Source organism: Thalassophryne amazonica, chromosome 8 (assembly GCF_902500255.1).
Source record: "Thalassophryne amazonica chromosome 8, fThaAma1.1, whole genome shotgun sequence".
NCBI classification, from domain to species: Eukaryota; Metazoa; Chordata; class Actinopteri; order Batrachoidiformes; family Batrachoididae; genus Thalassophryne; species Thalassophryne amazonica.
In genome coordinates this window covers 24544397-24558596 of record NC_047110.1, presented here as the reverse complement: position 1 = coordinate 24558596, position 14200 = coordinate 24544397, and the positions used below count along the sequence as shown (strand labels likewise).

Sequence of the window (14200 nt, the reverse complement as noted above, 5' to 3'; positions counted from 1 at the left end):
CAGACTGACTACTTAGGCCATTCTACCCAAAAGGTTTACAATACAGAACACAACACGACAACAACTGATGAGAGTCCATACAGGGGTCCAGTCCACCATTGGGGTATCAAGCCACCACCCTGACTAAGGCCCTTCTCCACTGATCGCTCAGTTTAGATGGGCAGCCAGCTGCAGGAAGAGTCCTGATGGATCTGAACTTCTTCCATTTACAGATGATGGAGGCCACTGTGCTCATTGGGACCTTCAAAGCAGAAGAAATGTTTCTGTACACTTTGGCAGATTTGTGCATCGAGACAACCCTGTCTCGGAAGTCTACAGACAATTCCTTTGACCTCATGCTTGGTTTGTGACCTACGCAACTATGTAATTAAACCCTACATACCAGCCTGGGCTCTGCTTTCTCAGGGCGCAGGACTATTTTATGTCCCTAGGGTGAATAAAAAGTCTGGGGGCCACAGAGCTTTCTCTTATCATGCACCTGTTTTGTGGAATGTCTTCCTATGGAGGATAAACAGTCTGATTCTGTAGAGACATTCACGTCTAGACTTAAGACACATCTATTCTCCCTCTCGTATGGCTTGCATACTGGCACAGTATGGTACTATGGTTCCTATCTTTTTTAAAGTAATTTTATTTGCAACAGAACAGGCCCCGGACTCAACTTTAGCTAAATTCTGGGTCTAGTGAAGCTTAGGGCTAGTGGCAGGTGATCACCTTCTGCTTTCCTGTCGATTTAATGCTGATGAATTATACCTTAGGTGTGGTTTTTTTTCCTGACAACTGATTCTGCTCTTTTTCTTTCTCTCCAAGGTGTGGAGGGAAATGCATGGGAGTGGCATCTGTGGACAACAGGATGCTGGACTGACTGCAAGATGCCATGCCTGAAGCTGATGCAGCAGATGTCTTTGAATTCCTGTTTTCTGTTCCTTCAGCTCTGTAAAACTTTGTAAAAACCTTGTAACTGTTAGAATGGCTTAAGCAATGGGTCCCCCCCTCTGAGTCTGGTCCTCTTGAGGTTTCTTCCTCAATATCATCAGGGGGACCTTTTCCTTGCCACAGTCATCTGTGTGCTTGCTCTAGAGGTTGGTAAGGTTACCAACTTGTTGGTACTTGTGTGAAGCACCTTGAGGCAGCTTTGTTGTGAATTGGCACAATATAAAATGTAATAAATTGAAATTGAATTTGTGCTTTGATGTGCACTGTCAACTGTGGGACCTTATATGCAGACAGATGTGTGCCTTTCCAAATTGTGTTCAGTCAACTGAATTTACCCCAGGTGGACTCCAATTAAGCTGTAGAACATCTCAAGGATGATCAGTGGAAACAGGATGCACTGAAGCTCAGTTTTTTAATAAATCTGAAAAAAATAAATACTTTTTCACATTGTCATTATGGGGTATTTATTGTGTCTATAATATTGAGGGAAAAAATGAATTTCATCCATTTTGGAATAAGGCTGCAACATAACAAAATATTGAAAAAGTGAAGCGCTGTGAATACTTTCCAGATACACCGTATATAGCCAGTGGTGTTTGCATTCTAAATCAATACCGCAATGATTAAATTCATTTTTGTCTTAATTTTTTTTTTTTTTTTAAAAGATGAACCCCACAACTTAATCTTGGAGTGACCGTAAAACTCAAATACTTGTGCACCAGTCAGTGCAAAACATTATTTCTAGGATTCTTACACTAAATAAAGCATTAAAAAAAAAAAAAAAAATCAAAATCACTGAATTTGTTGTACTTCATAGGAAATAAAAGATCCTCATTAAAGTGCAACTCCAGCTTACATAGAGGGCCTCCAGAGTCGGACTGTTCTATCCTTTGAGGAAGTGGCCACCACATTGCCGAAAGGAGAGAAGTGCACTCCAGTGATGGTGTCTTGGTGTCCAACAAAGCGGAAGGCACTCCTCTTGGGAGCCAGATTCCAGATCATTAGACTCTTATCCACTGATCCAGAAGCTGAATAGACACAAAAGGCAGAAGAATGGAGGTAATTCAGTCTAAATGATAAATGGTGTAATCAACAGAGGCAATAGATGAAGAAACCACAAGTATTTAAAGGGTATATTGTACTCCAATCAGTAATATCTTTTTAATAATAATTACATACCAGATTATGAATCATTAATTCCAACTCCTTAACTTGTGTGAGTCCTGATGTAGTTGATAAAAAAAAAGACCAGATCACTTTTTTTTTTGGCTTGGGACTCCAGCGAGGGCGGTCGCATCTCCTCCTCTCTCTCTTATCTTCGCTCCAACCTTCAAAGTCCCTACTTCAACAGACTGTGAATTCTTCAAACTATATTTTTTCTACAAGAAGATCAGGGCCAGGGGACCCTGCATGCCCAGATGGTACCTACCCTGCGGGCTATGTTCTCAATGCCTGGAAGACGTGGCGAGTCGCATGTTTTGCGCCATTCTCTGTGGAGGACGTCGAGGATTTATTTATATTTGGTATCATAGTAGCAGGGCTGGTACTGATTGGCTTATCTGCTGCCCTGACCTACCGGTAAATTGGCAAGACAGCTGCCACCAGAACCACGACCCCTCACTTGTCCGTCATGATTAATGAGTTGGGCAAGGCGATGCATTCTCAGAGTGCGCTAACGAACTCAGACGCAAGTTGGATGACATCTCAGAGCAAATGCGCACCTTGCAGAAGATTTCAGAAACTGGAGAATAGTCATAATTTTGGATCTGGTTTGATCATGTAAAACTGTAAAAGTGTTTTTTACTGCTCAACCACAAACACGGCAGGCTTATCAGCCTCTGAAGGACAAAATGCCCATTGTTTTCCTCCAGAAGAATGTATATGGCCTTGGTGAACATTCGGCTGCCCCTTATCTTAACTCCCACACGGACTCCCACACGGACAGAACTGACTCACATGGACAGAGACTGGAAGCATGCTCCATGGTGGGGGGTGGCTCCCCCACTTCCTGCTCCCTACCACGCACCCCATCTCAGCCTCCGCTCACGCCACTCCCCCCCCCCCAAACTGATGGCGGCGCGACTCATGTTTGCTGCAGCCCTCACCCACTTTGCCTCAATTCGGATGACGGATTGCTTCAAGTTTACAGCACATAAACAATGTCAAATGTATATGTGTTGTTTTTAATTTTGATGTGTGCCATTATTACGGTAAACAAGTAATAATTGTGGATTAATTGCTGTATTGTGTCTGAGGTAACTGGAGTGTAAACGTAATCTTGTTGTTGTATTTGTAATGACAATGATAATAAATCTCATTCCATCTCATCTATCTATATATATCTATATCTATATATATATATATATATATATATATATATATATATATATATATATATATATAAAAACTCACTTTCCTCCTCAAAATATTATCTTTGGAAAATCTGTCCACCTAATAAGCAACATTACATAATGTCACTACTCGCCATGGTGTTTCATTGACCGTGCAATACTTTTTTTGTAGCGTGAATTTTTGTGCTATTTGAAATTTGCTGTTGCAGGGCCCCGACCACCGCGCACGCTCACACTACCGGGGGTGGTGTTTCGCTAAAGATGATGGTGTTTGTTTTGCTGATGGACAACGATTTTAAGGAGCTAATTGACGGTGCTAATTCTTCTAACACAAAAAGAAAAAACAAACAAACAAACAAAAAACAAATCCACTCCGCTGTAAGCCGCCTGGAGGCATGACGAGCTGTTAGGATGAAAAGCTGAAAAGCTGACATGATTTTTCACTGGACTGAGGAACTAAACAAAGTCTTTTTTTTCCTTCTTTTGTTTTGGAAGTACACAAAGTCAGTGCACGGCATCATGGACTACATCGCCGCAATTTGGACTCCTATGTAAAGTTTGTGTTGAACTGTTTAGCAGGAATGGAACACCAAAATGTAAGTCCCTTTTCTGTTGTTTGTAAATTAATAAAATATCAAATGACAAGGATATATTTTAGCCATTGTATAAAACAAATAATGAATGTTTTTGCATTCTTTCAATGGAACAAAAACTCAATTTTAGATTTAATTTTAATTTCACAAATTTTAGATTTAGTTAATATTCACATCATTGAACTCACAGACATTCATTATTTGTATACAGTAGTGTTCAGAATAATAGTAGTGCTATGTGACAAAAAAGATTAATCCAGGTTTTGAGTATATTTTTTATTGTTACATGGGAAACAAGGTACCAGTAGATTCAGTAGATTCTCACAAATCCAACAAGACCAAGCATTCATGATATGCACACTCTTAAGGCTATGAAATTGGGCTATTAGTAAAAAAAAAGCAGAAAAGGGGGTGTTCACAATAACAGTAGTGTGGCAGTCAGTCAGTGAGTTTGTCAATTTTGTGGAACAAACAGGTGTGAATCAGGTGTCCCCTATTTAAGGATGAAGCAGCACCTGTTGAACATGCTTTTCTCTTTGAAAGCCTGAGGAAAATGGGATGTTCAAGACATTGTTCAGAAGAACAGCGTAGTTTGATTAAAAAGTTGATTGGAGAGGGGAAAACTTATACGCAGGTGCAAAAAATTATAGGCTGTTCATCTACAATGATCTTCAATGCTTTAAAATGGACAAAAAAAAAAAACAGAGACATGTGGAAGAAAATGGAAAACAACCATCAAAATGGATAGAAGAATAACCAGAATGGCAAAGGCTCACCCACTGATCAGCTCCAGGATGATCAAAAACAGTCTGGAGTTACCTGTAAGTGCTGTGACAGTTAGAAGATGCCTGTGTGAAGCTAATTTATTTGCAAGAATCCCTCGCAAAGTCCCTCTGTTAAATAAAAGACATGTGCAGAAGAGGTTACAATTTGCCAAAGAACACATCAACTGGCCTAAAGAGAAATGGGGGAATATTTTGTGGACTAATGAGAGTAAAATTGTTCTTTTTGGGTCCAAGGGCCGCAGACAGTTTGTGAGACGACCCCCAAACTCTGAATTCAAGCCACAGTTCACAGTGAAGACAGTGAAGCATGGTGTGCAAGCATCATAATATGGCATGTTTCTCCTACTATGGTGTTGGGCCTATATATCGCATACCAGGTATCATGGATCAGTTTGGATATGTCAAAATACTTGAAGAGGTCATACTTGAAGAGGCCTTACGCTGAAGAGGACATGCCCTTGAAATGGGTGTTTCAACAAGACAATGACCCCAAGCACATTAGTAAACGGGCAAAATCTTGGTTCCAAACCAACAAAATTAATGCCTCGCAGATGTGAAGAAATCATGAAAAACTGTGGTTATACAACTAAATACTACAACCCCTGGCAAAAATTATGGAATCACCGGCCTCGGAGGATGTTCATTCAGTTGTTTAATTTTGTAGAAAAAAAGCAGATCACAGACATGACATAAAACTAAAGTCATTTCAAATGGCAGCTTTCTGGCTTTAAGAAACACTATAACAAATCAAGAAAAAAAAATTGTGGCAGCCAGTAACGGTTACTTTTTTAACACCTGCATCAAATCAGATCTGCTCGTTAGTCTGCATCTAAAAAGGAGTGATCACACCTTGGAGAGCTGTTGCACCAAGTGGACTGACATGAATCATGGTTCCAACACGAGAGATGTCAATTGAAACAAAGGAGAGGATTATCAAACTATTAAAAGAGGGTAAATCATCACGCAATGTTGCAAAAGATGTTGGTTGTTCACAGTCAGCTGTGTCTAAACTCTGGACCAAATACAAACAACATGGGAAGGTTGTTAAAGGCAAACATACTGGTAGACCAAAGAAGACATCAAAGCGTCAAGACAGAAAACTTAAAGCAATATGTCTCAAAAATCGAAAATGCACAACAAAACAAATGAGGAACAAATGGGAGGAAACTGGAGTCAACGTCTGTGACCGAACTGTAAGAAACTGCCTAAAGGAAATGGGATTTACATACAGAAAAGCTAAACAAAAGCCATCATTAACACCTAAACAGAAAAAAACAAGGTTACAATGGGCTAAGGAAAAGCAATCGTGGACGGTGGATGACTGGATGAAAGTCATATTCAGTGATGAATCTCGAATCTGCAGTGGGCAAGGTGATGATGCTGGAACTTTTGTTTGGTGCCGTTCCAATGAGATTTATAAAGATGACTGCCTGAAGAGAACATGTAAATTTCAACAGTCATTGATGATATGGGGCTGCATGTCAGGTAAAGGCACTGGGGAGATGGCTGTCATTACATCATCAATAAATGCACAAGTTTACGTTGATATTTTGGACACTTTTCTTATCCCATCAATTGAAAGGATGCTTGGGTATGATGAAATCATTTTTCAAGATGATAATGCATCTTGCCATAGAGCAAAAACTGTGAAAACATTCCTTGCAAAAAGACACATAGGGTCAATGTCATGGCCTGCAAATAGTCCGGATCTCAATCCAATTGAAAATCTTGGGTGGAAGTTGAAGAAAATGGTCCATGACAAGGCTCCATAGCCTTAAGAGTGTGCATATCATGAATGCTTGGTCTTGTTGGATTTGTGAGAATTTACTGAATCGACTGGTACCTTGTTTCCCTTGTAACAATAAGAAATATACTCAAAACCTGGATTAATCTTTTTAGTCACATAGCACTACTATTATTCTGAACACTACTGTACTAATTGTTTTAGTGCATCCTGAGGGTTTATCAGCAGCAGGTGAAATCAGGCTAAAGTCCACATGTTCATGACTTAATTTCTAAGGATATATAGCACCAAAAATAAAACGCAATGCATCAATATTTTCATAATTCTTTCTTTATTTAGAATAGTCTGTTCATTTGGCATGTTATTTACCAGTGATATGCACTTTAAATATGAAGTCATGCAGAGTTCTAGCTACGGTGGGCAGCGCCAGGCGGTACCACCCAGCACTGCAAATTTCCTCCTAGCTCTCAGGTTCAAATTTCCTCTCCCGCCCGGCACGGATTTTCCAAAAAATTAACTGAAATGTTGCTGAAAAATGTACCAATTCAATCATATTTCAAGCTTATAGTGTTGTACTTTGTTTTATTTTGCAATTTCTACCAAATAATTAAAGAAATAGCAAATATATTTCTAATTTTCTTCATATCTCTGTCACAAAAAGCAGAGAGCTCAGCTGTCAGCTGCTTACAGCACTTAAAACAGATCAGAACAGAGACACTGTGTGTCTCTCTGTACTGATTTAAAGGGGAAAAAAACTCCATTAAAACATTTCATTAAAATAATCCAGAGTTTCAGTGTCCATAGATGTTGACACATTCAGAAGTTTAAGGTTTATTTTACAGTTTAAAGGCTCCCATTTCCAAAACGTTCGGAGGAACGGTGAGCGCGAGGAGGAGGGGGAGGAGGAGCAGCAGAGAGCAAGCACGAGGGGGGGGGAGCCTCATTCGGCTCTTGTTCAAACAAGACAATTAGTGGTTATGTTGTTTTTGTTTTTTTTTTAAGGAATGCTATCCTAGTCAAATATGTTGGAAAAAAAACTGTCATGATAGAAAAACTCTGCTTCACTGGATTAAAGAAGAAGAAAAGAGCAAATGCTATATGCCCATCAAATATTCTTGCTTTCAATGCATGTAAAACCACTCAAAATTGGTTAAAATACAGCTTGCCAATAACATTTTAGAGGTACAGTAGTGTTCAGAATAATAGCAGTGTTATGTGACTAAAAAGATTAATCCAGGTTTTTCAAGGGCATGTCCTCTTCAGCATAAGGCAACATGACCTCTTCAAGTATTTTGACATATCCAAACTGATCCATGATACCTGGTATGCGATATATAGGCCCAACACAATAGTAGGAGAAACATGCCCATATCATGATGCTTGCACCACCATGCTTCACTGTCTTCACTGTGAAATGTGGCTTGAATTCAGAGTTTGGGGGTCGTCTCACAAACTGTCTGTGGCCCTTGGACCCAAAAAGAACAATTTTACTCTCATCAGTCCACAAAATATTCCTCCATTTCTCTTTAGGCCTGTTGATGTGTTCTTTGGCAAATTGTAACCTCTTCTGCACGTCTTTTATTTAACAGAGGGACTTTGCGGGGGATTCTTGAAAAATAAATTAGCTTCACACAGGCATCTTGTAACTGTCACAGCACTTACAGGTAACTCCAGACTGTCTTTGATCATCCTGGAGCTGATCAATGGGTGAGTCTTTGCCATTCTGATTATTCTTCTATTCATTTTGATGGTTGTTTTACGTTTTCTTCCATGCGTCTCTGTTTTTTTGTCCATTTTAAAGCACTGGAGATCATTGTAGATGAACAGCCTATATTTTTTTGCACCTGCGTATACGTTTTCCCCTCTCCAATCAACTTTTTAATCAAACTACGCTGTTCTTCTGAACAATGTCTTGAATGTCCCATTTTCCTCAGGCTTTCAAAGAGAAAAGCATGTTCAACAGGTGCTGGCTTCATCCTTAAATAGAGGACACCTGATTCACACCTGTTTGTTCCACAAAACTGAAGAACTCACTGACTGAATGCCACACTACTGTTATTGTGAACACCCGCTTTTCTACTTTTTTTACTAATAGCCCAATTTCATAGCCTTAAGAGTGTGCTTATCATGAATGCTGAATCTACTGGTACCTTGTTTCCCATGTAACAATAAGAAATATACTCAAAACCTGGATTAATCTTTTTAGTCACATAGCACTACTATTATTCTGAACACTACTGTATAAATCCCTATAGCTTGAGGGGGCTTTGCCCCCTTGATCCCCACTGGGGGCCCCTACACCCCCAGCTGTGAGCCGCAACAACATAATTTACCAGGCACTAAAATGGTTCTAGCTAGAACCCTGAAGTCATGTAAATAAATTCCTACCAGACTAATATTTGACCCTTAAAGAGCCACACCACTCAAGAATATGGTTTTCCTGTTGTTACAACTCCAGTCATATGTTATTTTCATGATACAGTGTAAGTCCAGAGTTCGTCATTATAATAATACTTTTCCCCCCAGTGTTACGCTGAAGGAGGCAGACAATGTTGCCAGATGTCATAAAACAAATTATGATGCAAAAACTTCAAAAGTATTCCATTTCTGAATGAAATATTCCAGATTCATGCTTAACATCAGGGCAGTTATGGCAGCTTCTGGTATGTTTAATGCAAAGTGTTTAGTTTGGCCCATTTTCAAATCTGTTTCATACTTTTATGATTAAAAATTACTGAAGAAACAGACCTACAGTCTTGCACCTGGAGCAATGTTAAAAATAACTGATCATAAATCATAGGACACGGACAACACTGCAAGCAGGTTTCTCCTTTTCATGCAAGTTCCTCAAGTGTATATCTAATGATGGCCAGAAGGTGGTGCTGTGCAATAAACACCACAAAATGTTCTTAAGCCTTGTGGTTAGAACACCTGCTTCCGAAGCCCGTGAAAATGTGCAGCATGAGTCCATTAGCGCCCCCTAAAAAGTTTGTTACAACAATAGCTCTAAACCAAGCAATGCATCAACTTGTACAGTCCTGTGAACGTGATATATGGATGCAAAGCTATTTAAGATTATGCCCTTTAAATTAACAGTAAACAAATATCAGCAATGTATGACAAAAAAGTCAACAAAATTATATAGTTAAAACAATACAGTGCAAAAGAATGTGACTTCCTTACAACACCAAACTTTATAAACTCTGCACAGTATGGAAAATGCAAATAAATAAAATCTGAGCCTGAGATTTATTTATTACATTTCCAGTGGTACTGCTCAACTTTGTCCATATCTGCAAGTTTTCAGAAAACAGACACAGGTACAAAGAGTGCAGACAGAAGGCTCTATCTGTACCTATATTTAAATGTACCTAATTTATGTAATTGTACCTAATTTAACTGTACCTAATTTAAATTCCACAACTGTGAATTTGTCAAGTCCCGTTCTCACTTTCATGGATATGCACCCCCGAAGGTCACAGTCTATAAATGAGTCAAACTGACATGTGAAGACACATCAGTCTGACGTTTATTCATACCTTTCCCATGAATGAATAAATGAACAATGATTTCATATCCCTCTCGATCATGGACATCCTTCCAGTTACAAGGTTTTCAAAAGTATGGACAACTTTTCAAACCATGACCTTCAGAGATGCATATCTAATTTAATCAGCTTATAACGCGCCAAATCATAACAAAAGTTGCCTCAAGGTGCCTCACACAGAACAGTTCAAAATAAAATTTAAAATACACTAAGTGAGTAAAGAAAAAAATTCAAATGCATAATTAAAAACACAAGAATAAAACATTAAAAATAATAGAAGCTATTCATAAGAAAGCGAATAAAAATAGATTTTAAGTCTTGACTTAAAAATGTCCACGGACTCTAACTGCCTCACAGTCGCAGGGAAACTGTTCCACAGAGCGGGTGCACGATAAGAAAAAGCTCTTTGACCCACTGACTTCTTCACCCTGGGAACACACAATAGTCCCGCATCCTGCGACCGCAAAATCAGGGCCAGCACGTAGGCTTTCACCAAATTGGCCAGATAAGAAGGCGCCAGTCCATGAACAACTTTATAGGTTAATAACAAGACCATAAAATCTGCTCTTACAGAGACAGGAAGCCAGTGCAAAGATACCAGAATGGTTGTAATATGTTTAAACCTTCTGCTTTGTGTCAAAAGTCTGGCAGCAGCGTTCTGAACCAGCAAAAGACCCCTAATGCTGGACTACAGTAACCCTGAAAATAGGACATTACAATAATCTAATCTAGAAGAAACAAAAGCATATTTTGCAGATGGAAAAAAGCAGTCTTGGTAATACCCTAATGTGGAGGTCAAAGGACAGCGTGGGATCAAAAATTACCCCAAATTACCCCAAAGCTGACAAAGTGAGAACATAAAACATGTGGCAGCAGGAATTACCAAGTTGTTTGTGATTTGGATTGAAGTCTGCACAGATGACAGCGCCTTTGTGCCCTGTGAAGTACCTCTCGAGGGTGGGATCTTCCTGCAACAACAACAGGGATACAATAACAATTATATTTACCTGACAGTTTTATATATATATATATATATATATAGTGAGGAAAATAAGTATTTGAACACCCTGCGATTTTGCAAGTTATCCCACTTAGAAATCATGGAGGGGTCTGAAATTTTCATCTTTGGTGCATGTCTACTGTGAGAGACATAATCTAAAAAAAAAAAAAAAAAACGGAAATCACAATGTGTGATTTTTTAATAATTTATTCGTATGTTACTGCTGCAAATAAGTATTTGAACACCTGTGAAAATCAATGTTAATATTTGGTACAGTAGCCTTTGTTTGCAATTACAGAGGTCAAATGTTTCCTGTAGTTTTTCTCCAGGTTTACACACACTGCAGCAGGGATTTTGGTCCATTCCTCCACATAGATCTTCTCTAGATCTTTCAGGTTTGGAGTTTCAGCTCCCTCCAAAGATTTTCTATTGAGTTCAGGTCTGGAGACTGGCCAGGCCACTCCAAGACCTTGAAATGCTTCTTACCGTGCCCCTCCTTAGTTGCCCTGGCTGTGTGTTTGGGGTCACTGCCATGCTGGAAGACCCAGCCATGACCCATCTTCAATGCTCTTACTGAGGGAAGGAGGTTGTTTGCCAAAATCTCGCAATACATGACCCCATCCATCCTCCCTTCAATACGGTGCAGTCATCCTGTCCCCTTTGCAGAAGAGCACCCCCAGAGTATGATGTTTCCACCCCCATGCTTCACGGTTGGGATGGTTTTCTTGGGGATGTTCTCATCCTCTAAACATGGTAAGTGGAGTTGATTCCAAAAAGCTCTATTTTGGTCTCATCTGACCACATGACCTTCTCCCATCCCTCCTCTGGATCATCCAGATGGTCACTGGTGAACTTCAAACGGGCCTGGACATGTGCTGGCTTGAGCAGGAGGATCTTGCTGCCCTGCAGGATTTTAAACCATGACAGCATCATGTGTTACTAATATAATCTTTGTGACTGTGGTCCCAGCTCTCTTCAGGTCATTGACCAGGTCCTCCTGTGTAGTTCTGAGCTTTCTCAGAATCATCCTTACCCCACAAAGTGAGATCTTGCATGGAATACCAGACCGAGGGATATTGACAGTCATCTTGTGTTTCTTCCACTTTCTAATAAATAATCATAACAGTTGTTGTCTTCTACCAAGCTGGCTGTCTGTTTTCCTGTAGTCCATCCCAGTCTTGTGCAAGTCTACAGTTTTGTCCCTGGTGTCCTTAGACAGCTCTTTGGTCTTGCCTATGGTGGACAGGTTGGAGTGTGATTGGCTGAGTGTGTGAACAGGTGTCTTTTATACAGGTAACAAGTTCAAACAGATGCAATTAATACAGGTAAAGAGTGCAGAATAAGAGGGCTTCTTAAAGAAAAATTAACAGGTTTGTGTGAGCCAGAATTCGTGCTGGTTGGTAGGTGTTCAAATTCTTATTTGCAGCAGTAACATACAAATAAATTATTTTAAAAAAATCATACATTGTGACTTCCGGTCAAGCTGGCCAAGATGGAGGCAGCATAAACTCATGTCTCCGCTCTCCTTTTCCAATAATACAACTTTCTGCGGCATGGTAAGGTGAAATATCACTTGTCAAAATACCTAACACGATAACTATGCCGTCCAACTCAAAACCTAGTAGCACTGCCTCTGTTAGAGAGCACAAAACAAGTGAAATGCCCGAGGACGAGCACAGCAGTATCCGGCGGGGCGGAAGCTAACAGGGCTAGCGAAGCTGGAGATGCTAGCCTGGAGTCAATTCTTCGTGAATTACGCCAATCCCGCCGAGAAAACAGCACACACTTTAAAGAATTGAGAGCTGACCTGACGGAGATAAACACGGGGATAAATGAGGTAGAGTCACGAGTGGAGGTGGTGGAGGAGCGGACTATGCTAACAGAAGATGCTATGGCGGAGCTATTAAAACAACAGCAAAAGCTAGGGGCTAAAGCAACTGACTTAGAGGGCAGATCAAGACGCTCCTCGGTCCACATCTACGGAGTGCCAGAGGAGGAAGAGAACGGGTATCTGATTTTGTTGATAGTTTACTTAAAGGGGCTCTGGACACTCTTCAGCCCGTTGACCTCAATATAGAGAGGGCACATCGCTCACTCGGACCTAAGGCCCCACTCGGCGCTCCCCCCTGCTCTATAGTGGTCAAGTTCTCAAGCTACAGAACCAAGGAAGAAGTGCTGCGGCTAACCTGGCAGAAGAAGGGCTTCACTTATAAAGAGAAGAGGATCTCTGTGGACCACGACTACACCACTGAGGTTCTAAAACGCAGACGTAAGTACAATGAAGTAAAAAAGGTGCTTCGAGAAAGGTCCATTCGCTTCCAGACTCCCTATCCAGCTAGATTAAGAGTGTTTCTTGAGGGAGAGACTTGCCTTTATAACTCTACAGAGGAAGCAACCAAAGATATGGCGAGAAGGGGTTTCCCTGTATCAATCATCCAGACTCCCACTACAGCTCTGGATAAAATTATGGCTATTATGTGGCAGAAGGTAAAGGCAAGGGAGCCAGAGAAGGGATATGATGGATCAGCGAAGGAAGGATTTAAGACGAAACTTGCTGTTTTTCGTACGCAATAATAACACTTGATGAGGAGCCAATGTTGACACTTGGGAGAAGGTTGTTTTTTAAGTTGGGATTATAAATGAAGACGAGGACAGTAAAGGAGATGGAGAGGATGGGACGACATGAGCATGCTGCACTCTGGGGGCCCCCTACCACCTGGACTGGAGAGGAATGGGTCCTGCCCCCCGCAGCCACCTGCCACTTACCAATTGGACTTTTTAAGGGTCATACAGAAGACCCCTGACTTGGAAGTCAAGTTAGGGTTTGTACAAATCGCTTCGGTTGAAGTGACTGTTCCATTTTTATTTGTTTTGGTTCGTTGTTATGTTTTCACAGAAGCTGTGTTCATAAATGTGAATGCAATGGTTAAAAGGTGTTTAAAAAGGAAAAAAAAAACTAAATGGCTAATAACTCATCTTTGAGGATTATTTCTTATAACATTAAGGGTCTCACAAATCCAGTTAAAAGGGCAAAAATGTTAACTAAAATGAAGAGGGAGGGGGGTGAAATTGTTTTTCTACAGGAGACCCACCTGACCAGTGAAGAACTAGAAAAGGAAATTCAAACCTACTTAACTGATAACGATAATAGAGAAGTGTCACCAATCATTTTGTGGGACGCATGCAAAGCAGTCCTCAGAGGAAAGATTATAGCTAAAACATCATTACTTAATAAACTAAGAAA

At 40.3% G+C, this 14200-nt stretch overlaps 1 protein-coding gene across 1 annotated transcript in view; it reads right to left on the bottom strand.

Annotated features, from left to right (window-relative positions):
- Positions 1 to 14200, bottom strand: part of LOC117514868 (POC1 centriolar protein homolog B-like) — a 137553-nt gene that overhangs the window by 90401 nt on the left and 32952 nt on the right. The window contains exons 2-3 of the mRNA XM_034175445.1: positions 10840 to 10924; positions 1793 to 1964 (exon numbers count right to left, since the gene is read on the bottom strand). Coding sequence (XP_034031336.1) covers positions 1793 to 1964; positions 10840 to 10924 — 257 coding nt within the window. The remainder of the gene's footprint in view (positions 1 to 1792; positions 1965 to 10839; positions 10925 to 14200) is intronic.